This window comes from Myotis nattereri (assembly GCF_964212035.1).
Source record: "Myotis nattereri genome assembly, chromosome: 4".
Classification (NCBI taxonomy): Eukaryota; Metazoa; Chordata; class Mammalia; order Chiroptera; family Vespertilionidae; genus Myotis; species Myotis nattereri.
In genome coordinates this window covers 66,328,813-66,354,834 of record NC_138079.1, presented here as the reverse complement: position 1 = coordinate 66,354,834, position 26,022 = coordinate 66,328,813, and the positions used below count along the sequence as shown (strand labels likewise).

Below are 26,022 nucleotides of genomic sequence, written 5' to 3'. Positions count from 1 at the left end.
TAAAATAAAGGGCCTGAAATAATTACAGACTGAAGAGTTTGAGAAAATTAGAAGGTAAATAGCTCTGTGGAAGTGTGCAAAATTTTCTCTTCCTTTGAGTGAAGCTGAAAGAAGATTATAATGTTAACGGGAGAAGGAGCAGGAAGAAAGGACTTCCTCTCTCTTGATTAAAAAAATTTTTTTTCTTTTTTAAAAAATATATTTTATTGATTTTAGAGAAGAAGGGAGAGGGAGAGATAGAAACATCAATGATAGGAGAGAATCATAGATTGGCTGCCTCCTGCATGCTCTCTACTGGGGATCAAGCCCACAACCCAGGTATGTGTCCTGACCAGGAATTGTACTGTGATCTCCTGGTTCATAGGTCGATGCTCAACCACTGAGCCACACCAGCCAGGCCTTCCTCTCTTTTGTTTTTTTGTTTGTTTTTTTGTTAATCCTCACCCAAGGATATTTTATCACTGGATTTTTTTTTTTTTTTTTTTTTTTAGAGAAAGAGTGGAAGGGAAGGAGGGAAGGAGAAGGATAGGGAGGGAAGGAGAGGGAGAGAGAGAGAGAGAGAGAGAGAGAGAGAGAGACAAACACCAATGCAAGAGAGAGACAGAGACATAGAGAGAGAGAAACATTGATGCAAGGGAGACACATCAATTGGTTGCCTCCCACATGTGCCCCAGCTGGGGCTGGGGATCAAAACTGGAACCCAGGTTAGTGCCTGTGACTGGGAATCGAACCCATGACCCTTTGGTGCTTGGGCCCATGCTCTAACCACTGAGTCATACTGGCCAGGGCTAGCATAATGCTTTTATAGAGTATTCCATGTTGTTGCATCAGTAGTTCATTCCTTCTTTTTTTTTTTTTGTTAACCCTCAGCCAAGGATATTATTCCATTGATTTTTTTAGAGAGAGTGGAAGAGAGAGGGAAAGACAGAGAAACACTGATGTGAGAGAAACATTGATTGGTTGAGTCCTGCACACTCCCCAACCAGGGCCAGGGCTGGGGAGGAGCCTGCAACCAAGGTACGCTCCCTCTCCCTCTCCCTCTCCTTCCTCTCCTTCTTCTCAGTATCCATTTACCCTCTGGTAACATGAAGCTATTTTCCTTCAGGAGTACTTCTTTCTCACTCTCATTCATGCATTTGGGTGGGTTTAATTCCTCACCTCCAACCCCTTCACCCTAGCCCCCAACTCTTAGAGCATTTGTCACAATGATTATTTAAGGGATAAGCTAAGAACCCAAGCCAGGCTCAAAAGAGCCAATGCTAGGATATTTGCTGGACTTATTGGGACAGAATTGCCTTTTTCTTCTCAGCGTGGTAGTGCTAAGAACATAGCCGGGAGATCCTGTGCCTTCTCACTCCAACAGCCTGCCTGAGAAGGGAGCCAAAAGAGAGGAAACGGGGTAAGAGATGAAAATAAAAACCAACAGTTCTGATCATACTGTTTGAGCCCTGGAATCCCATGGAGCATTGAACCATGCATAGCCCCTGGATTTTTCATTATCTCAGCCAGGACTTTCTCTTTTACTGATGGTGTTGTTACTCTTTGACACCATCTTGTCTGCCTCTTGCAGTCCTGAATCCTGACTAATACACTAAGTCTGGTCTTGTACATTGGGGAATCATGGAAGCGGTCTATACCTACATCTTGAGTGCATGGTTATTGGGAAAGAAGAGTGACATGAAAAAAGCTGTAAGAGAGTAACAGATGGTTGGCAGGAGTGGAGCAGCAGTCCAAAGCCAGAGGGTGACCTGGGGGTGGAGATGGGAGGGTAGGCCCCACTACTTTGGCCCTAAACAAGAATGACCTCTGATACCTGAAGAACTTGAGAGCACTCCAATTACACGAACAAAATCAATATATCATGAATGAAATGTGGTATCTGCAGAAAACTGCCTCATAAGTCCAAGTGGGAAGGGCTGAATCGGACAGTTGGCTAACATTAGTCACGTCTCTAGAAAAACAATGAGTCAACAAGACATAGAGGACAGCCTGGAAGCGAACGGAGATGTAGCATTTGGCACTGCCTCTCCAATTCCCAGACCGGAGACACACTGAGCAGCCAGCCTGGCCATCTTCTTGGCAGTGTCTCCGAGGAGGACCTTTCACCTTCAAAAGTCACTTCACTTCGGCTTCATTTCAATTCCACTGTGCAAGCAACCTGCAGGTTACAGTTTCACATGCCATGGAGCTTTCCGTCAGCATTGTTAGGGCTGACGTGAGGCCCTGCAAAGGAGAAGGGGAGGTTCCAGATCAAAGTCATTCGAGAGAGCGAGTGGCAAGTCCCACAGCACCCAGGAGGCCAAGTCGGAACCCCCAGGTCTGGATGGTCCGAAGCAGAACCAGAACTTGAGGAGGGGTGTGGAACTGGAAGGGGGTTGTTGGGTGAGGGGCTACACTGTCTGAGTCACAGACACAGAAATAAAAGATCAGGTTACATTTGAAGAGATTTTGGTAATTGTTCTAATCCACATCTGGCCTTTGTTGCTCTGAGAAGTGGTGCTGGGTAAAGGACAGGGCCCACTTCTCTTGGTTCTAGTTTTTTGCCTGCTCCCACTACGGACTAAACCCAGATTTTCATTAATGTTGGAAATATCACTGAAGAATATTATTCCTTTGTCCTAAAGCTTTTTCCCCTCAAAGACTGCAAATGTACATGAAGAGCATTACTACATTAAATTTCATCGCACATATAGACAGTCTTATTAAGAGATTTCTTTTTTTGAAGCAAAAATTAAATGCCCTCGATTTTACTTAAATAAACTTCATTGTTGTTACTACTAAAAGACTTCTAAAAGTGAATTTTCCTAACTTTCAATATAAAAAATTCATGCAAATCAATGAAGGACTTACTCTGGGAATAATACATAATGTATGCATTTTTTATGTTTAAAAAGTCCAAGCCATATTATTATTAATATGCAAAAATGGATTATTAATTTCCTTACATTTGGTCATAGATAGCATTATTTTCATAACAGTGAGGTAAGTGCACCATAAATTTGCGGTTTCAAAAATTATATAAGTCTTAAAGTTTATCTACCTCAACCTGGTGTGGCTCAGTTGATTGGAGCATTCCTTGCACTGAAGGGTCTCAGGTTCAATTCCTGGTCAGGGCACATACCCAACTTGCAGGTTCAATCCCTGGGACATGTGCAGGAGGCAACCAATCGATGTTTCTCTCTCACATCAATGTTTCTCTCTCTTCCTCTCTCTCTAAAATCAATTTTTTTAAAAATATATTTTATTGATTTTTTACAGAGAGGAAGGGAGAGAGATAGAGAGTTAGAAACATCGATGTGAGAGATACACCGATTAGCTGCCTCCTGCACATCTCCTACTGGGGATGTGCCCGCAACCCAGGTACATGCCCTTGACCGGAATCGAACCTGGGACCTTTCAGTCCGCAGGCCAACACTCTATCCACTGAGCCAAACCGGTTTCGGCACTAAAATCAATTTTTTAAAAAATTATCTACCTCTGGCTTTTGAGTCCCATTTCTTTATAAGTATTTATTTGGGACAGAATGGCAAATAATGACCAACGGGCAGACTGCCAGGTTTCAAAAGAACTGCTGTTTTGGCCTTGTTTCAGTACCTACATTAAAATCTGTTTAATTTTCTACAGAAGAGAATCTGCATTGCTAAACTTGGCACGTACAGCATGCATCCCTAATTTAGGTAAAACACCCATGCCACCAGAGCTCCATAAAAGCGATACAAAAACATATGTTAGTTTTCAGAAATGTAAAGTTTTACTTGCAAAACATCAGCCCACTCTGCTCTGGTGCTAGGCTTATCATTGTTTACTTCCATTGCCCTACTTCTGTCTCTATCTTGCTGACCTCCTCTCTCTTTCCTTCTCCCCAGTAACCCCCTTTCCTTTACTTTGAGCAAATTAACAACCTCTGTGTCCTTGCACACACCTTCTCCCTGCTCTCTTAATTAGGTAAACATATAAGCACATGGGTATTAACTCTTCCCTGTTTTACAAAATAAAAGGATCGTTATAAAACTCTCTGCATTTCCTCTTTTTGTAAAAATACATTATGGAAATCTCTCCAAGTCAATTGATAGAGAGCTCACTCATTTTTAAAAACATGTAGTAGTCCATGTTGCTTAATAGTCTATGATGTGGATATACAGTGGGGCCTTGACTTACGAGTTTAATTCGTTTGGAGACCGAGCTCGTTAAGGAGCTTGTTAACTCAAATTACTCTAACAACTCAATGCAAAAAATCGGCTGAGAGACAGCTGGTATCTCAAAACACTCGTTAGTCGGGACACTCGTAAGTCAAGGCCTCACTGTACCACCATTTAGTCAATTATTTCCCTATTGATGGGCATACACTTTGCTTCCAATTTTTTGTCACTACAGAAAAAGCTGCAATAAAAGTCTTTTATGCCTGTTCTTATGTACTAGTGTCTTTATTTCTAAGGACTCCTGGGAGTGAGATTACCGGGGCAAAGATATGCATATTTTTTCTTTGAAAACTAACTACCAGATTGTTTTCCCAATGGACTGTTCCAAATGTAATGTACAGCATGCCCTCTCCTGCACTCACCTCTATTGCCACCCACCATAGCAGTTATTAGCCAATTATTGTATCTTGGTAAAAAGCTGTTGCTAGGTTTTTAATATTCATCTTTGTTAATTTTATCTATTACTGCCAGACACATTACCTCAAAGCTTTGTGTCTGAAAACAACACTGACTGTCCCTGGAGAATTCAAATGGAATCAAAGGGTACCCAAAGGTAAGTAAAAGTCTTTTTCCTACCCCGGAATTCCAGTTTCATCTACTCATCCCCCTACCCAGAGATAACTCTATTTTACAGTTTAAAAATATTTCTAAGCCTATACTCTTTTAATGTAGAAGAGTTCCTCAGTCTTTCTGTAGATAACACTTTTATAAAATCACAAATCAAATAATTCTATATAAAGTTATGTCCCTTGTCTTTTTCACTTAACATCTTGGACATTTTCTATTCAAGTACATATATATATCGATGTCATTCGCTTTATTGGCTGCACAATATACTGTACCAGTCAGGATGATCTAGGTTATGCTAATGATAACAAATGAGACCAGAATCTCAGTGGGTCTAGACAACAAATGTTTGTTTATTGTGTATGTGAAGTCTTCTGTCCTCTCTATGAAGGCTCAGTGCCTTGGCTGCTTCTGTCTCATGACTCTCCCTCCAGTGTGTGTTTCTACAATTGCTGCACCAGAAGAGAGCATGGAGGTCTCATGTGGGCTCTGAAAATGCTTCTCAAATTTCAGGGATCAAAGGGGATCACATCGGCATGCCCAACTTAAAGGGGAAGAGAAGGGTATTCCTCCCTGCACTCAGAAGAAGGGATCAAGAAACATTGGTGAACACAGTAATATCTACCACATATATCATTGCATAAATATAGTATAATTTATTTAAGTAATCCCTTATTGGTGGACATTTAGATAGCTTCTGTTTTTTTTTTCAAAGATCTTTCTACATTTATTTTTGCAAACTTGTATGAGTATATCTGGAGTGTAAATTCCAAGAAATGGATTTTCACAAACAAAAGGAATGTGCATGTAAAGTTTTGATAGCGCAGGGCTGCTGTTTTGAGATAAGTTCAAGAGGCATGAAGAGAGGAAGCCACACAATACAGGACACAAAGGGAAGAAAGGGATGGGAGAGATTTCGAGAACAGACTTCAAGTTTGACTTTCTAATGCACAGGCCCTTTGAATCCTGGCTATTCATATCTACTAAACCTCAGTATGTGTTCAATAAGCTCTTATTTTTACTTTTGCATGTTTGAATGACATTTTGCTACTTGCCATAAGTTACATCAAACTTTGAGGGGCACAGAAAGAGGGATGGACTGATCCTTACTCTCATTTCAGTTTTCAACCTAATAGAGAGCTGGGGCAGGGAAAGAGCTGAGCACTCATAGAACCCCAGCGTTTCACACTACACCAATGTTTATGAGTTGAGCTGCTTTTCAATCCAGCACCAATGGTTGATGGGAACCAAGCTTCGTCACATCTGGAACAGGAGCACAAACTAAGAAAAGTCTTGCTTAGAAATTCCATCTCTGCACCAGAGTAAAGCCCAGCTCAGTCTTCACTTCACAGCAGCTTTATCAACTGCTATCAGAGCTCATCCTGATCTCCAGCTTTTCTACATTTATAACACATGGCATACAAGTTAGTCCACATTTGGCTTTGTATTATTCTCTGTTTGTCTTGTCTCTAGAATTAGATTTAAGGCTGAGTATGGGGAAATATTTCATATTTATTTTAAATTTTCTACAGAGCCTTGCAGATATAACACTCAATAAAGGTGCAGCTGTTGACTGATTAATTCGACCTAAGCCATGCAAACCTGACTTAACATGTGTGTACTATTTATAAACCACAAATGAAGTGAAGGACACCTCGGAGAAAACCAACACGTGGTTCCCATTTGCCAGGTTTCCCAGGGAATATAGATTATTGCCTTGATGATAAAACTGCAGCTATTCTGAAAACTGGCAGCAGACACCTTCATGTGCCATTCTAGTAACTACAGACTATTTTCTTAGACTTGTATAAACTTCACATAAGTAAGCCTAACCATATTCTAAAGTAGACTGATAGAATATGGTACTCACCCTATAAGTCATCGCTTTTATTTCTAAAGTATTGGAAGCATCTTTCTCCCTTTCTATAAATGTTGTATATCATTCCCGCGCATTTTTCCTATTTTTACCATAATAATATGTATCTATAAATGACCTGCGCTATTGCTGTGCATGCATGTTTTACGTTTTACATGCTATCATATTCTACTTATCATTCTGTGACCTCCTTTTTCTTCTCTTTACAATACATGTTTTTAATTTATCTCATGTCTATATGGTAACTCTAGGTCATTTATTAACTATCTAGAATTTCATTTCAGTAAACCCATTTTCCTGTTGATGCACATTCAAGTTACTTCCAGTTTTTCCCAGGTTCAAAAAAAAATGCTGAAAGAAGTGTTCTTATTCATATCTTCATATCTTATTCAAATGTTCTTGCACATATACATAATGTCTCTCTACAGTATATACCTACAAGTGGAATTGCTGGATATGCATATTTTCAACCTTGATAAAGCCAAATAGCTTTTCAAAATGGTTACAATAATTTCAACACCCACCAGCAATACATGAAGGTGCCCATTTCTTTCACATCCTCTCATGACTAGTGTTAATGTAGACTATCATAGTGCACAGACTTCAGTGACCCAAGCCCTGCCTGCTCTGATTGATGTATGGCGTAGGGGATCAATATCTGGTGCCCCGCCAGGTGGGAAGTTCTGATTCCTTTGTTATATATCCATTCAATTAAGCTCACTAATTTCATTTCTTCTGGTCAGCTTAATCTATTAGTTAAAAAATGGTGTTAAGATCTTCCCACTTGATTATAATTTGGTTAATCATCCTTTGGTTCTTGATTATTCTATCTTCTGGTAAATTATTCTTTTTATCTAAGAGTTTTATTTTTTATCCGAAATGATGTTTTTAATCTTAAATTCCATTTGCTTGCTATTAATTACATTAAATACTATTATTCTTCTGCATACTCTCTCTTTTCATTTGTACTTGTCATATTTTTCCTTTTATTTTCAAATGTCTGGATGGTTTTTGTTTATTTGCTTGTTAATCGAATGGGATATGTTTTTTTGTTTGTTTGTTTTTTTGGGTTTTTTTGGTTTTTTTTTTTTAAATATATATATATATTTTATTGATTTTTCACAGAGAGGAAAGGAGAGAGATAGAGAGTTAGAAACATCGATGAGAGAGAAACATCGATCAGCTGCCTCCTGCACATCTCCGACTGGGGATATGCCCGCAACCCAGGTACATGCCCTTGACCGGGATCGAACCTGGGACCTTTCAGTCCACAGGCCGACGCTCTATCCACTGAGCCAAACCGGTTTTGGCGAATGGGATATGTTTTATCTTTTAGTAAATGAGGTCTATGCAATGAACTCATATAGTGATCCTGGTATCTTTGGATTTATTTCTACCATCTAATTTGGGTCTTCTGTTTACTATTTCCTATTTCCTTTTTGCTTTTTACTCCTTTTTTTCTTTTTAATTCTTTGGGACTCATGAAGTTTTCTATATTCTTTTCTCCTCCTTTGTTGGTTTCGAACCTATGCATTGTATTTCTAATTTTTAACATGCATATTATCTCTACATTTTTTCTACAAAGTCTTAAGTTATTCAAGGTTTTTTTCTTCCTCCTGAACAAGACACAAAGTTAAATATGTTTTAACAACCTTTCAAGTACTCTCAGGTTGTTTTTTAACCCTCAAATTATATTTTAAAGTAATAGTCAATTATATTTATCACTTAATTTATCAATTTCTGTGCTCACTTTTATTCTTGCATCTAATTTCTTCTCTCTGGGTTTATTGTTCTTATTGAAATACATCTTTTTTTTTTAAAATATATTTTATTGATTTTTTACAGAGAGGAAGAGAGAGGGATAGAGAGTTAGAAACATCGATGAGAGAGAAACATCGATCAGCTGCCTCCTGCACATCTCCTACTGGGGATGTGCCCGCAACCCAGGTACATGCCCTTGACCGGAATCGAACCTGGGACCTTTCAGTCCGCAAGCCGACGCTCTATCCACTGAGCCAAACCGGTTTTGGCTGAAATACATCTTTTAATAGATCTCTCATTGTAGATCTATGGTAAGTTCTTTTGTTTTATTTTAATTGATTTGAGAGAGTGAGAGAGAGAAATATCTATTTTGTTGTTCCACTTATTTAGGCACTCTTGGTTGATTTTTGTATGTCCCCTGTCTGGGGATCAAACCCACAACCTTAGCCTATTGGGACAATGCTCTAACCAACTGAGCTACCCGGCCAGGAAAGTTCTTTTATTTTTATACAGTTATTGTTCATATTTCCTATATCTAAAATTGTGTTGTCATCAAACATTTATTCTGCCTTTCCTATACAAAGTAAACAAGTAGAAGTTGAGGAGAAGTGCTTCATTATGGAAGTATTTCACCAACAATAAATTAAGAATAATTAAACTCAAATATCAGCATTTTGCAACTCCTAATGAATTAATTTATCAATGGCTGCCAACAGCACACACAAAGGAACAATTAGCTATACATGTCTCCTACATGCCACCTGCAAAGGAGTGTGTCTCAAAATTACACCTGAATCTGATCAAGTCCATAATCCCATTACTAATTTATAAAAAATACATAAGAACCAGATAAATCACATGGGAATTCAATCAGCAAAATCTAGATATGGGGCCCTACCCAGTTTGGCTCAGTGGATAGAGCGTTGACCCACAGACTGAAGGGTCGTGGTTTGATTCTGGCCGAGGGCACACACCTCAGTTGCAGGCTCAATCCCTAACTCCAGTTGGGGCACATGCGGGAGGCAACCAATCGATGTGTCTCTCTCATATCATGTCTGTCTCTCCCGCTCCGTTTGACTCTCTAAAAATCAATGGGAAAAATATCCTTGGGTGAGGATTAACCAAAAAATAAAAATAAAAATAAAAATCTAGATGTGGGAAACGCTACAAGTTAAATCAAACAACTCAGTTCCTTCCAGAACTAAGTTGTAAAGAAAAAGATAGGCCGAAACCGGTTTGGCTCAGTGGATAGAGCGTCGGCCTGTGGACTGAAAGGTCCCGGGTTCGATTCCGGTCAGGGGCATGTACTTGGGTTGCGGGCACATCCCCAATAGGGGATGTGCAGGAGGCAGCTGATCGATGTTTCTCTCTCATCGATGTTTCTAACTCTCTATCTCTCTCCCTTCCTCTCTGTGGAAAATCAATAAAATATTTAAAAAAAGAAAAGAAAAAGATAGGGCAAGAGGAGAATGGAGGGGTGCTTGAAAAATTGGAAGAGACTTAAAAGATGTCTATATTTTTTAAAGTAAGTTAAACTATAGGGTTTAGAGATGCAACCTCGGTGATATAACTTTAGAGAAAGCAAGGAAATGACCATAAAAGTCAAGATGTGGTTACTTTTAGGTGAAAGGGAAAGGATTGGGACAGGGTAAATGGAGAAATTCTGGTGTGGCAACAGAGTAGATCCAATAGGGGTACAGCAGAGAACAAGACCAAGTGTCCAGTTCTCAGGGAGTTTGCACTCTATTGGGAGAGATAAGACAATAAATGCATAAGACAATGACAGTTAGCGGTAAGTGCTATAAAGAAATGTAAAGTATGGTGATCCCAAACCTCTAATTAAGTGACAATGAGTTTCACTCTTAACATAAAATATATAGAAAATGTATTTATTTGATAAAGTAACACTTTTTTTAATATTATGGTCAATAAAGAGAAAAAATAAGGAAAAAAGGAAGAAAATGAAGAGAGAGAAATGAATAGAGGCACATAAAGCAAGGCCAAAGGCTGATACATAGAGGCGACACCCACAAAGGCATAAAAGAACACCCACACCCACAGGGTCACAATTTATACAGTAAAATTGTTTTTACTACTGCTACATGTTCACGACTGTAGAGACAGGGGGGCCTTCCCCTTCAGCTGATATTAGGTCAAGTTCCACAGACCTCCCAGATTTGGTCAGTCCAGTCCTCACTTTGCCTTAAGGTTTGTTCCCTGTTTGCACCTTGGGCCAAAGCGACACTTTAGGACATTTTTGAGAGCAGATTTTATAAGGAAAATGAGGTTAAGAGTGGACAAGTATACATTCCCAGAGGAGAAAGAGCATGGAAGGGCTGTGAGGGTATGCAAGCAAATGCCCCAATTCAGCCAAAATTGATTGGACATACCAGGACCTTCTCCTTGTAGCCAGGCAGCATAACAAAGTGGAAGCCAGAGAATGCAGAAGGTGGCGTGGAAAGACATTCTCCCTCCGTTCACCTTGGAAGGTTCATTTATAGCTCGCTTCTCTGCATGCAAAAAGAAAATCAATCTCACCACCTACAGTAATAACAAAAAAGGCAAGAAATGATTGTGGTTTTTTAATCTCTTCCTCTTGCAGCAGCTTCAGTTTGTCCTGAGGTTGCTACATTTATTAGAAATAATTATCTAAGTCAATAAAGCCACAAAAGTTAAGCTTCATCTCATCTGAAAACAGGAATCCTAAATGCAGTCACAATTCACTTTAAATATGTAGTTATAGATTATATAATAATTATATTGATATTATAGCGCATATTTTGAGTTACAAAGATATAGTATATTAACTTTAATTTGCAGACTGCACAAGGACAGAGATCATAGGAGCAATAATCCACCATTTAACAGTAAGACCTAAGCCAAATGCTGTCTCACATGTTTTTTAGTGAAATAATTTTTCTTTTTATAGCCAGATTTTATCCTGGTTATAAACATAATATAAAAAAATGCCCTAGCCGGTTTTGCTCAGTGGATAGAGCATTACTCCTCGGATTGAAGGGTTAAGGGTTAGATTCCAAGTCAGGGGAATGTACCTGGGTTGCAGATTCCAACCCAGCCTGTCGAGCTCATGTAGGAGACAACCAATAGATGTCACATTGGTTCCTCCTCCTCTTCCTCCTCCTCCTCCCCCTCCTCCTCCCTCACTCTCACTCTATCTGAAAATCAATATGCCACAGTGAGGATTAACAGACAAATAAACAAACAAAACTATCATGGTACTAGCATAAAACAGATAAGAGAGCCCCGGAGTAGACCCAAGCCTATATGATCAATTAATCTATGATAAAGAGGGAAAAGCTATACAATGTATAAAGACAGTCTATTCAATAAATGGGGCTGGGAAAACTGGACAGATACATGCAAAAAAATGAAACTAGGCCACTTTCTTGCACCATATACAAGAATAAGCTCAAAATTAAATACTCAAAAAGAACACCCAAAACCATAAAACTCCTAGGAGAAAACATAGGCAGTAAACTTTCTGACATTTTCTTAGGTTTATTTTTTCTGATATAGCTCCCCAGGCAAGGGCAACAAAAGAAAAACAAAACAAAACAAATGAGACTACAGTAAACTAAAAATTTTTGCATCACCAAGGAAACTATCAACAAAACAAAAAGACAATCTACTGAGTGGAAGAACATATTTGCCAATGATACATCTGATAAGGGGTTAATATCCAAAATTTATAAAGAACTCATACAACTTAAACCCCCCCCAAAAAACAAAAAACCAATCCAATTAAAAAAATGTGTAGGGGACCTGAATATACATTTCTCCAAAGAGGACAGATGCTATAGAATATGAAAAGATGCTCAAGATCACTAATCATCAGAGAAATGCAAATTAAAACCACCAGATATCACCTCACACCCATCAGAATGGCTATCACCAATAAATCAACATACAATAAGTGTTGGTGAGGATGTGGAGAAAAGGGAACTCCTGTACACTGCTGGTGGGATAGCAAATTGGTGTGGCCACTATGGAAAACAGTATGGAAGTTCCTCAAAAAATTAAAAAATAGAATTAACTTATGACTCAGCAATTCCACTTCTGAGTCTTTATCCAAGGAAATCCAAACTACTAATTCAAAAAGATATTTACAATAGCTAACATATGGAGGCAACTTAAGTGTCCATTGATAGAGGAATGGATAAAGAAGTGGTGGTAAGTATATACAATGGAATATTACTTGATCATAAAAAATAATGAAACCTTACCATTTGCAACAGCATGGATGGACCTAGAGGATATTATGTTAAGTGAAGTAACTCAGACAGAGAAAGACAACTTACCATATGATTTCAGTTATATGTGGAATCTTAAAAAAAAAACAAAATAAATGAACAAACAAAACAGAAACAGACTCATAGATACAGAGAACAAACTGATGGTTGCCAGATGGGAAGGAGGTTAGGGGGTTGGGTGAAAAAGATAAAGGCATTTAGAAGTACTAATTGGGAATTACAGAATAGTCACAGGGATGAAAAGTATACCATAGGGAATGTAGACAATAATATTCTAATAACTCTGCATGGCACCAAAAGGATATTAGACTTATCAGGGGATCACTTTGTAAATTATATAAATTTCCCGCCTGAAACTAATATACAATTAAATGTCAACTGTAATTGTGTACCAGACAAACAAGGGGTCCAGGTTGCCTGTCACTATTTTAGCCAATTAAGCAGAGACAGGGTTGAATCATATATTCCAATACTGCTGGCAGTATGGGGAGCAGCAGGTCATCCACAAAAATCTGCTCTACTCCCACCATAATCCAGATGCTTATATTGGGTAGAAGGACAAAGATTATGTGGGAAAGTAGGAATTAGAGGTATGGGAAAGTGGGCATAGGATAATCATTACAGGTTACAAGTCATGTGGGCTGGGAGGAGGGGGTCACAGAAGGCAGGTGCCTCCGGGTGCCCCAGGACCAGATTACAGGTAATGGGGGCTGGGGTTGTAAAGAGCATGTGTCTCCTGGATTAAATTGTTTTGCCCACGAAGTTGTAAATCTTTCCATAATGACAGGCAGTTCTCGGGAAAGGAGGATGGGCTGCATTCCAATGTTAGCTCCCATGTCCCAAGGAGTACAATTCCCAGAGAAGTTAGAATGTGCTTTCTCTAATCAAAACAGAACCATCATGGTTAACAGAGCATGACTAATATTTCTTATAATTAGAATTAGTTTCCAGTATTCTATTTCTGTTCCTAACAATTGGAAAAAAGTAAAATAATAGAAAGAATAAAAATAATTGTTTATATAAACTTATTAACCCTGTCTGATATATATAATAGGCCTGGTGCATGAAATTTGTGCATGGGGGTGGGAGGGGTTCCCTCAGCCCAGCCTGCACCCTCTCCAATCGGGGACCTCTTGGGGGATGTCCGATCCTGTGGGATCGGGACTAAAACTGGCAGTCGGACATCCCTCTTGCAATCTGGGACTGCTGGCTCCTAACTGCTCACCTGCCTGCCTGCCTGATCACCCCAAACCATTCTGCCTGCCTGCCTGATTGCCCCTAACCTCTCTGCCTGCCTGCCTGATTGCCCCTAACTTCTCTGCCTGCCTGCCTGATCAACCCTAACTGCTCCCCTGCTGGCCTGATTTTCCTAACTGCTCTCCCCTGCCAGCCTGATCGCCCCTAACTGCCCTCTCCTGCTGGCCTGGTCACCCCTCACTGCCCGCCCTGCCGGCCTGGTCATCCACAGACCCTTCCCGCCACCACACCCCAGCAGCCCGGGGCCCACAGCCCCGGTCATTGTCCGGTCATTTTGGTTGTGGCAGACCCTAGCTCTTTCTATATTAGGGTATGAAATATTTTTTCAGATTTGCTTTTTTCCTTTTAGATTTCTGTTTATTTTGCTTTTTTGTTTTGGTTTTTAGTTTTTCTTCAATTTTTTTCACATTACTCACATACATATTGGTGTCTGTCCATATATTGTTTTAATTCTCTGAATTGTTCATTCCTGGTTTTAATGACTATAATTATATACCTAGTAAGGCAAGCTCTCCTCATACTTTCTTTTTTGGAATGTTTCTATTTATTTTTGCATATTTATTCTTATTGGTGAAATTTAGAATCATTTTATCAAATCCCAAATGTCAGGATTGTGTTAAATTTATGGATACATTTGGGGAGAACTAACATGTCTATAATATTAAATATGAGCAAAGTCTGTTATGTTCTCAGTTGAGTTATATAATTTTCTGCAAATATATCCATGTTTTGTGTTATTTTTTAAAATATATTTTATTGGTTTTTTACAGAGAGGTAGGGAGAGGGATAGAGAGTTAGAAACATCGATGAGAGAGAAACATTGATCAGCTGCCTCCTACACATCTCCTACTGGTGATGTGTCTGCAACCCAGGTACATGCCATTGACTGGAATCGAACCTGGGACCTTTCAGTCCGCAGGCCAACGCTCTATCCACTGAGCCAAACTGGTTAGGGCAATGTTTTGTGTTATTAATGCCGATAGAAATTTTTAGTTTTTCTTAACAGTATGACATTAATTCAACATGTTCGTTGAATTAATAAGTGAATAATAGAATAAACTTTAAAATCCAAGAAAACTTTTATTTAACTACAGACTAAAGGAGAAATGTATCCTACTACCTAAAAGATTTTGGTTTGCCGAAACCGGTTTGGCTCAGTGGATAGAGCGTCGGCCTGCGGACTGACAGGTCCCAGGTTCGATTCCGGTCAAGGGCATGTACCTGGGTTGCAGGCACATCCCCAGTAGGAGATGTGCAGGAGGCGGCTGATTGATGTTTCTCTCCCATCGATGTTTCTAACTCTCTATCTCTCTCCCTTCCTCTCTGTAAAAAAATCAATAAAATATATTTTAAAAAAAAGAATAACAAAAACTATTAAAAAAAAGATTTTGGTTTAATTATACTGACACACACACACAAACATAGTCAACTTGATTTGCTAGAGATCATTATCTAAAATTGAACCAAGCATTCAGAATTCAAAGTGAGGCTTAGTCTTACCCATGTGTAGCAAACCCTGGGACATTACATATACTTGGGGGAAAGTTTCCACTATTGCTTCACGAATGCCTAGAGTTTTACCATTAATTTCACTGCTTTAGATTAAGGGATTCCTTTTTCTTAAAATGCAAACACCTCTCAGAAAGGTAGTAGAATACTATAAATTAAGCCATTACAGTCTTTTACATGTTAGTATGATTTAATGATCACTTTCTTGACAACATGTACTGGTAGCTAATTAGGAAGATTTTTTTTTAATAAGAGGAAGAGAATCAAAAGAGGAGAACCAGGAGTACCAAGATACTGGGTATATGGGGTGTTTAAAGGTAAGAAGGAAAAAAGTCAGGAGAAGGAAGCTAAAATTTATAAATTTCTTTGGGCAGGAAGTGCATCTTGTTCATCTTTAAACATAATGTTTAGCATATCACAGCCACTTGTATAGGTGTGTGTGAAACTCTGCTTGCCTCATAGCTTTGCCTGTGGGTTGTTCTGCCCAGAGCTGCAGTCTCAGGGCTATTCTGGGGTGACCTCTACTCTACTATTCTGGCTCCCTTTCCTCAGAATTACTCAGGGAAGATGGGATGCCAGAACCTCATCATTAACAGATGTCAGTTGACTAGTATAACAAACAATTGCTAACTGCTAACATATTTTGCATTAAGGTAAAACAACAAGTTGTCTATTTATACAAATTTAAATGTTTCCTTATAGAATAAGAAGACAGTATTATCTTCAGATGCTTGGCAGGGTCAGTGATTAGCTCTCCGTCTCACTCCTCATGGGTCTAATCATTTCACAATTGATTCCCTGAGGAAGTATTGGGAAACTGGAGATGAGGAATAAACAGTGGATTTTTCCTCACTGTTTAGTTTTTTCCACTGTTAGTATTTATGAATTTATTGCATAATGCAGCAAAATGATGACTCCTGTTAGATCTGGGAAAAAATGAAAGAAAGCTAATAGAGTTGAAAAGAATTTTCTGCTAGCAGAGTAAAGGGTGTCTGATAAAGAGACAATAAATTATATCATATGATATCATCTGATAGTCAAATTGAGTAGTTTTTTTAAAATTAATAACAGTTTTCTTTCCAGTGATAAAAATATATAAATATTGGGTCAAGATACTAAAGTTTTTTTGAACTCTCAATTATATATTTTTTTAAAATATATTTTATTGATTTTTTACAGAGAGGAAGGGAGAGGGATAGAGAGTTAGAAACATCGATGAGAGAGAAACATCGATCAGCTGCCAAGGTACATGCCCTTGACCGGAATCGAACCTGGGACCCTTCAGTTCACAGGCCGACGCTCTATCCACTGAGCCAAACCGGTCAGGGCGAACTCTCAATTATAGATATCAAATGTTGCCATGACTATCTACTGTGACATCTACAAAGTTTGGACCTTATTTATCCTAGTTCCCAGTCATTTAATTTGTCAAAGGTTTTTTATTCTCATTTTCAGAAGGCTAATGAATCTGTCACCAGTCCAAGATGATTTTTTTCCCTTTATTCTCCTTTGAATTAATACAATGGGTAAAATGATTTGAGGTAACTATTAAAAATAATTTATTTCAAAAATATTACTCTGAAATTAAACCTGTGCTGTTTTTCTTGTTTAATTTGTCAAGATTATAGGCATATTATCCACTTAATTCTGCACTCAAGTCTTTGTGGCTTATTTAGGATATCTGCATCTAATCCAAGTCACGGCATTGGCTATCAAGCAATCTAAGGCTCTCTTACATGTTAACGACACAAGTTATAAATAATCACATTCTCGCCGAAACCGGTTTGGCTCAGTGGATGGAGCATTGGCCTGCGGACTGAGGGGTCCCAGGTTCAATTCCGGTCAAGGGCATGTACCTGGGTTGCGGGCACATCCCCAGTGGGAGATGTGCAGGAGGCAGCTGATTGATGTTTCTCTCTCATCAATGTTTCTAACTCTCTATCTCTCTCCCTTCCTCTCTGTGAAAAACCAATAAAATATATTTAAAAAATAAATAAATAAATAAATAAATAATCACATTCTCAAAGAATCTAGAAATAAAGACTCCTGTTTTAATCCATTTTATGTGCCACTGTGTGTAGTTATAAATATACCAAATATAAATGTGGTATTAACTAGGTGCATGTGTTAAACATAAATCCATTTTCTATTGTACACAATTAGAAGTTACAGTTAATAATGACTGATGTTTCTAAGTTCATACTTTTGTATAAGAATGAGCAAAAGTATCAACACTTGTGACTTTTTCACTTAATTTTGTAAAGCTTCCTAAGTTGAGCCCTGGCTGCTGTGGCTCAGTTGGTTTGGGGTTACCCCTGGCACCTAAAAGTCACCAGTTTGATTTCGTGTCAGGGCACATACCTAGACTGCGGGCTCGATCCCTGCTCTCCTGATTGGGGTATGTGCGGAAGGCAGTGTTCGATGATGTTTCTCTCTCTCTCTCCCTCTCCCTTCTCTTCTCTCTGAAAAAAAAAAAAAAAATCAATAAAAACATACATGCTTTTTAAAAACCTTCTTAAGTTGATATACACACACAATTGGTGCTTTTTGGAGACAGAAAAAAAAAAGCATGTTTTTTTAGACTAATAAATTCTCACTTTTAGCAGAGTCTGTGGCCAAGAAATAAAGTTGTTAGAAACAAAGGTGTGAAAAAATCAAGCCTGTCCCCCCCAAACCTTATTCCAAACCCCACAATACTAATCAGAATCGATTTTAGAGTCCATCTTAGGTAATAAGCAAAAGGCTACATTATCAAGTCATTCTCTCCAAACTGCTTGGCAGACTCACAATAAAGCAAGTTATTTATGTATTCAAAGGAAGAGGCTTGTCCTTGAGTCATCAGTGTGGTTATGGCATGATCGACATCCAGGAGCTGGATGACCCTGGGCCAAAACCGATCTGAGAAAGGCTGAAAGACAGAGACCAAGGGAAGAGGGAAAGCACGTGGAGACGCCTAAGCGATAAGGAGCTGCGTAAACCAACCAGCTGAATGTCAGAGCATGGCTGGGCTTGGCCTGACACGCATTGCTAGGCCAGTTCCTGGTTCCCATTTGTACAGGCCTGGAGGACCTATTTGGCCACAGATTAGGCAAAAGGTCCCAGACAAAATTAGGAAATTCGCAAGTTTGTTTCACTACTTTGTGTCTGGGGAAAGACATTAAGTGTTCTCAACTGGAATAAAGGAACTGACTCCTTGTACTGGTAATCCTCAAGCACCTGGTGCCCTCACCCCATTAAAATATGCTCTCAGATCCTTTATGCAAACAAATTGCCTAACACAAAATAAGTGCTCAGTATACATTTTCATTTTCCTTTCTTTCCCATAGTCAAAGGGCTGATGAAAATGTTCTCTTATTTCTTCTAGTGTTTTTATTTTCATATATACCAAATTCTAGAATCAAATGAGCCAAACAAGGAGGAGGAACTTTTTTGATTGTGTACTTCACTTACGTATGTCTTTCAAATGAGTTAAAACTTCATCAGCACTCCATGAGGCTAGGCACTCTACAAAGATGGAGTATATCATTTTCCCAACAACCCTATGACGCATTAGTCTATTTGGGCTGCCTCATCATAGACTGGGTGGCTTAAACAACAAACGTGTTTCTCACAGTTCTGGAGGCTGAGAAGTCCAAGATCAAGGTACTGATAGATGCAATGTCTGGTGAGGGCTGCTCCCTGGCTCACAGGCTGCTGTCACGATGGAAAGAGAAAGAGAGCTCTCTGGGGCATCTTTTATAAGGGCTCTACTCCCACTCATGAGGGCTCTACTCTTATGACCTAATTATCTCCCAAAAGACCCATCCATCTTCAAATAATATCATGTAGGGTTTAGATTTCAACATATAAATTTGGAGAAGACACATTCAGTCTGTAGAATTTTCAACCAACATTATTTTCATTTGATAGGCAAAGGAAAGTGGGGCTTTTAGAGTTTAAGAACTACCCTAAGATCACACAGCTAGTAAGCAATGGAGCCAGAGCATCTGCTCCTAGGCTGTGCTGTAGGCCTATGCCATGTCCTGGGTGGGCCCTCATTGAGAGTCAAAGGACTACTCCAGCTGATCTCTCTCAACATATTCATTCTCTCAGGGACCTTGAGGCTGGTTATGGATCCCCCACATAAGACTGGTGTGGTGGGCAGAATAATGACCCCCCAAAAATGCCCCTGCCCTAATATCTGGAACTTATGAATATGTTCCCTCAGATAGCAAAAGTGACTTTGCAGACATGTTTAATCCATTTCTTGGGTAATCTTGGTGTGCCCAATCTAATCACATGAGACCTTAAAAATGGAAGTGGAAGGCAGATGGGTCTGAGAGATGAGACACAAGAAAAAGGAAGAGAAATGTGAAGAGTGAGAAAGATTCAACCCGCTGCTGCTGGCTTTGAAGATGAGGAAGGAAATGGAGACCTCAGTTCCACAGACAGAAGGGCCTCAATTCTGCCAACAACCCAAAATGAACAGCAATAAGAAAAAAATATATATATTCACCTGAGCCTTCAGTCCTTCTGAAGTCACCTTGATTTTAGCCCTTGAGACTTGTGGCAAACATCTGGCAGAGAGTGTCTTAACTGTAAGATAAGTTTGCCTTATTTTAAGCACCAAGCTTGTGGTAATTTGTTGCAGCAGCAAAATATAACTAGTCAGTTCCTTTGTTCAAGTTGCTTATTAAATTCCTCTGATGCCTAGTCACAAAGGGAAGTGCACAAAATTGTCTCACTCTGGTCCTTTTCTTACACGGAAAATAAGCAAAAATGCTTGCCATCCTGCAGGCCAATGGGCGAATCTGGACTAACTGGTCTTGAACATATAGAAACAACCGGTAAGAGACGTATGCTCTATTTGTCTCCTGTACAGATGGCGTTAAAGAAATAAAAGGTTGAAATGAAGGGCATGTTTATACCTGGTGGAAATCTCTAGATTTATGTGCATTAGCAATGGCATATGATATTGAATTTCAGAATAAAAATACTTTGCTACACAAAAGGATAACCCCAGGTTATTTTATTTTCTATTGTGAGCAGTAATTTTCTAAAATTTAACTTCCTGTTTGATAAATGGAGATATAATAAAATGCTTTGTCCATATTTTCAGTTAAGAATAAGCCAAATAAAACAAAATGTAATTCAATGACACAGGGTGATTTTCACATTTTCTTTCTTTTAATACTCTTTCTGAAATCATATTCAGCCTCTGCATTTTCCTTCGGTTACCTGTGTTTTCTCTTTTTCAGTTTGATGATGTATTGCTATCAGCCTCCTCTAGCAGAGGGAGGGGCAAGTGTCAACTGGGCTGTGCCCCCAGGGGCTGAGGGCCTCCTGATTGAGAAGGTTGGCTTCCTCATGGGTGCCAAGCTCCAATGATAACCAGGGTCTCCGCCAAATGTGGGGGGAGGCGTGGTGGGGAGAGAAAGGTAATGAGGTGATCTTCTATCTAACATATGTGAGAGTTAGAACAAACGTGTGTTAATGACTTCAAGTAGTTGAGAAATTGTCTTAACCTGAAGAAACAGCTTGTGGAGAACTAAAGAGAGCTGATCACAGGTCTCTGGCAGAAATTTCTCCTCTGGCCCATGAAAGGTACTACAGTAATAGCATTTGCATCATCCCAAGTTGGTTTGACTTCCTTCTCAGGAATTGCCAAAGTCAACCTGCTTCAGGGCAGCCTTCCTCATGGCCTCCGCGACAGAGACCTGGTCCCTCTGGTTCCCAGGTCTAGCAGTGTCTGGCACATGGGATATACTCCATAAATATGAGTGAGTGAGTAGTCTGACACCTAAGTCGGAGTTCTTATCTTCTGCACATCTTTTCTCAGCTATGATGAGCCTAAGTTTTGTACTGATGGCTAGATGAAGAAAGAGTCCCACACTCCCTAACCTGACTGCAAGTCCCTAAAGGCAAGAATTATATAATGTTAGCATCTAACTGTGTTTCTTTTCTTGTTATTTAACAAACACATTTTTTTAGCAAGCATTCTTCCAAAAACTTTAACAAAATAGGTAATTCAATCATCATGACAACCCTGTGAAATAGGTACTGTTATCCCTGTTTTACAGAAGAGGAACAGAGGCTCAGAGACCTTAAGTCACTTGCCTAAAGTCACAGAGCTAAATGGTGCAGCTGGGATTTCAGCCACATGGGTTGGTTCCAAACACAGTGCTCCATATATGTACCTTACTATGCTGCCAGTGTCGGGGGAAATGATGGAGGAAAGAAAAAAATTTAGGATCTCTGGAGAAAACTGAGAAGAATATTTGTAAATAGATATCCAAATGAATAGTATATTTCCAAATACTTCATGCATAGTTAATACAGTACAAATGTTGACACTGTATGAAATAAAAATTTAGGCTGATTTGAATACCTAACTTAAAAGGTGCTGCTCCTTTACACCTGAAATAATATTGAATATAAACTGTAATTGAAAAAAAGAAAAAAGCCCTGGCCAGTGTGGCTCTGTTGGTTGGAATGTTATCCCATATATCAAAAGACTGCAAGTTCAATTCCAGATCGGGCCACATACCTGGGTTGCGGGTTCAATGCCCAGTTGGGGCATGTACAGAAGGCAATATTTCTCTCTCTCCCTCTCCCTTCCTCTCTAAGAACATATTATTGGGTGAGGATTAAAATAAAAATAAACAAAAGGATTTTGCTCCTTTGTTTAAAAAATAAATAAAACCTTGTCAAGTTATAAGCACTTTCTTCCACCTACAAAAACATAAATTACATAAGTAAATAAAACCATCAAATTGTGAATCATTTGAAGTAATCAAAATCATGACCCTGACTTCCAGATTGAGTATTTTCTATACTCACTTAGTAGAAAATTAAACTCACAACTGGTTAAAAAGTTCAAAATTCTGCCCTGGCTGGGTGGCTCAGTTGGTTGGAGCGTCGTCCCATAAACCAAAAGGTTTTGGGTTTGATCCCTGGTAGGGGTGTGTAGGAAGGCAACCGATTTATGTTTCTCTCTCATGTGGATGTTTCTCTCTCTCTCCCTTCCTCTCTCTAATTTTTTTAAAAAGTTCAAAGTTCAGTTATTCTGATAGGCATTTTAATTATTTTCTAGGGTTGCTGTACCAAAGTACCACAGAGTAGGCAGCTTTAATAACAGAAATGTATTGTCTCACAGTTGGGGAGGCCAGAAGTCCAAGATCAAGGTGTCAGCAGTGTGGGTTTCATCCGGAGCTGTGAGGAAGAATCTGTTCCAGGCCTCTCTCCTTGGCTTGCAGGTGTCTGGCTTCTACCTGTGTGCCTTCAGAACATCTTCCCTCTATGTGTGTCCGCCTCTCTGTCCAATTTCCCCTTCTTATAAGGACATCAGTCACACTGAATTAGAGCCCACCCTAATGGCCTCATTTTAACTTGATTTTCTATCAAAGGACTCTTTCTCCAAATGGTCACCTTCTGAAATACTGGGGGTTAGGACTCCAACATACCCTTTTTTTGAGGGGGGGGGGGCATGATTCAATCATAACAGCAGTATAAGTAGGGGTAAGGACCCAGGTCTGAATTCTAGCTCTGACATTTATGAATTCTGAGACCTCAGTTCCTCATTTTCCCCCTTAAATGAGGATAAAACAGACAGTACCTACCTCATGTAGTTGTGGGGATCAAATGAATTAGTACAGTGGGGCCTTGACTTAGGAGTGTCCCGACTAACGAGTTCTTTGAGATACCAGCTGTCTCTCGGCTGATTTTTTGCATTGAGTTGATAGAGTAATTTGAGTTAATGAGCTCGGTCTCGGAACGAATTAAACTCGTAAGTCAAGGCCCCACTGAACTTGTAACACTTAAAATACTGAGTAGTACAATATATATTATATATTCATTCATTTAACAAATGAATACCTATTAAGTGCTGGTCATTGTTCTAGGTGTTTGAGATTCCAAAGTAAACAAAATAGGCAACAATTCCTACCTTCATGGAGCTCATAAACTAGTGGGGAAAGAAAAACAGTTTAAAAAGTAGAACATATCAAATGTCAGCCAGTAGAAAAATAACCAAGAGTGTTTGTAACTTGGGATCACAGACGTGTCATTTGAACAGAGACCTGAAGAATGGGAGGAGACAGTTAAGTGGTGATCTGGAGCTTTTCAGATATGAAGTTTCCCCACCTCAGTACTATGACATTTGATGAATAATTCTTTGTGGGGGGGGGGGGGCTGTCCCGTGTATTGATTAGCATCCCTGGCCACTACCCAGATGCCAGTAGTGGGTACCATCTACTACCCCAGTTGTGACCATCTGTCTGACATACAAAGATGTCTCAGACATTGCCACATGTCCTGTGGAGTGCAAAATCACTCTTGGTTGAGAAGCACTGAGCTAGAAATAAAGTGAAAGGGGGGGGAGGGGGAGAGGGGGAGGGGCTCAGGCACAGCAGGGAGGCAGGCAGTAGGAGATGGAATGAATCACATCACCTATGACCTTGAGGCCACTCCTTAGGCAGATGGGAAGCCACTGGAGGGTTGAGGCCAAAAGATAACACAACTTGACCCACATTTTTAAAAGATCCAGTTGGCTGCCACATTGAGAACTGACTATGTGAAGAGACAGAAATGGACAGCTCGGGAGGGGGGCTGTCACAATAATCCCATTAATTTTTTCATTTGGTTTAATTTGTTCACTCATGTGGCTGGACGGTGGTGGGAGGGCTGAGAGACTGGAGCTAAAAAGCTCTGGGGAAGAAAGAGGAAGGAGAGTTGGCAAAAGAAAAAGTTAGGCGTGGGCAAGATGTTTTGCAGAAGTGGAAGGCAGTAGGGTGGCTCAGTCCGCCTGAAAGAGCAGCGGGGCTGTGCAGAACAGGGAAGGCTGGGGACCAGCTTGTGTGCAGGGCCGGCGGGTGCTAGGCGGAGTCTGTAATGCCTGGGGGGCAGTGAGGAAACCTCGCAGCAGCGGGCAGCCCCTAGGAGTCAGAAAGAACACTTTCAAAGGGAGTCTCCTGAAATAATATGGGTGACGGATAACAGGAGCCGAGGTTTAGGTGGAGCGCTTGGGCAAGACATTCCTAAGGAAGCAAAATAAGGTCCTGCCCCATTACCTTCTTGCCCTTTTGCTTGCAGGCCAGTGCAGTCTATTGTCTCCGCGGAGGGGTCTGGGACATTTTCCACGATTTCAAACGTCAGGCCAAGGCCGGTCCGCCACGAAAAGGTGTAAGAAGTGCAGTACTTTCCCGGGAACCGTGTCCCCAGAGGAGGGTGTGTTACATTTCTTCTAGGGTCTTTTCAAAAACACTATTATCCGTAGGCGAGAAAAACTCTGGCAACGAAGAAAAAAGCGGGTCTGCAACCAGAGTTGTCCAGGACGGCCCTACGCTTCCCGCTCAGGTTAAAGGGTCTCAGCGGGTCAGCCGGGCAGGTCCGTCCGGTCCGCCCCCCGCCCCGCAGGCGGGAGCTGCGGGCGCCGGCCTCCGAGCCACGTGCCGTCCCCGCTGGTGCGGGTCGCGCAAGCAGCTCCCGAGGGCATCGGCCCCTCCATCCCCCAAAGACTGGGGCTGTTAACCGACGCGGGGCCGGGCCCCGCCAGGAGCGCCGCTTGGCAGGGAGGCCGCCGCCGCCCAGGGCGTGGCGCAGCCGCGGAGCCAGCGGGGGAGGGCGCGGGGTGCGCGGCCGGGCGGGGCGAGGAGCGCTGGGGGCCGCGCCGACGCGCCCGCCCCGCCCCCGCGCCCTCCGCTCCGCTCCGCTCCGCCCGCCGCCCGCGCCGCAGCTAACCGCACAGGAGCAGCCCGGCGGCCGCACGACGGTCCCCGCCATGTCCGCGGCCATGAGACAGAGGTTCGACCGGTTCCTGCACGAGAAGAACTGCATGACCGACCTCCTGGCCAAGCTCGAGGCCAAGACCGGCGTGAACCGCAGCTTCATCGCGCTCGGTGGGTGCGGGGCCGCGCTGCCGGGGTGTCGGCGCCGGGCCGGGAGCAGCTGTGCACCAGCTGCTGGGGCAGCGACCGGGGAGGGGGTTCGGGCGGGCGATGTCGGTGAGCGCTGGGGGCGAACCCGCCCGCCAGGCCAGGGGCCCGAGATCCCTCCTCCCGGGCGGCCCCGGCTGGGGGGGCGCCGGCTGTGCCCGCGGCCAGGTGGCGGGGCGCCCGGGGCGCGGGCGAAGGGAAGGGCCGCGCTGACGTGTCCGTCCCCGGACGGTGCTCAGCTTCGGCGCGGAGTGGCGGGCGGGGCGGGGGGCAGCGGGGCGGTGGTCAGTGCCGGCCAGACCCTCCCAGGAGCTCCGCACCCCGAAGGCGTGTCCCGTCGGGCGGGGAGGCGGCTGCGGGTGGGCGCGGGAATCCGGGCCTCGCGGGACCCTCTGCGGGGCGGGGCTCCCCGGGCTGGTGTGCGACCGCAGGAGGGGGGGAGGGGTGGCTGCTGGAGGGCGGGCGGGAGGGAGGGCACGAAGGTGGGGGGGGGGGCGGGGGGCTTCCCGTTATCCCCAGACCCGAGGCAAAGCCCCGCGAAGGCGCAGGCCCAGTCGGTCTCCGCCTGGCTTGTTTTTCTCCAGCGCCGTACGCGGCCAAGACTTGCGTTTCGTTGTGTGTGTGTGTGTGTGTGTGTGTGTGTGTGTGTGTGTGTGTGTGTTTGGGGGGGC

General features: G+C 41.6%; 1 protein-coding gene and 1 long non-coding RNA gene across 3 annotated transcripts in view; one reads left to right on the top strand and one right to left on the bottom strand.

The window, feature by feature from the left end:
* Positions 1-861: 861 nt before the first annotated feature.
* LOC308518451 lies at positions 862-25,007 on the bottom strand. Of its 2 annotated transcripts, XR_013995948.1 has the most exons (4): positions 24,488-24,929; positions 17,802-17,902; positions 10,794-10,913; positions 1,840-2,223 (listed from the first exon to the last, which is right to left on the bottom strand). It is a non-coding gene; the product is annotated as an uncharacterized lncRNA (long non-coding RNA). The 2 variants fall into 2 exon arrangements; XR_013995947.1 differs by lacking the exon at positions 17,802-17,902 and having other exon boundaries at positions 862-2,223; positions 24,488-25,007.
* REEP5 (receptor accessory protein 5) overlaps positions 24,698-26,022 on the top strand; it is a 36,625-nt gene continuing 35,300 nt past the window's right edge. Inside the window, exon 1 of the mRNA XM_081090198.1 lies at positions 24,698-25,315. Coding sequence (XP_080946324.1) covers positions 25,198-25,315 — 118 coding nt within the window. The 5' untranslated portion in view covers positions 24,698-25,197. The remainder of the gene's footprint in view (positions 25,316-26,022) is intronic.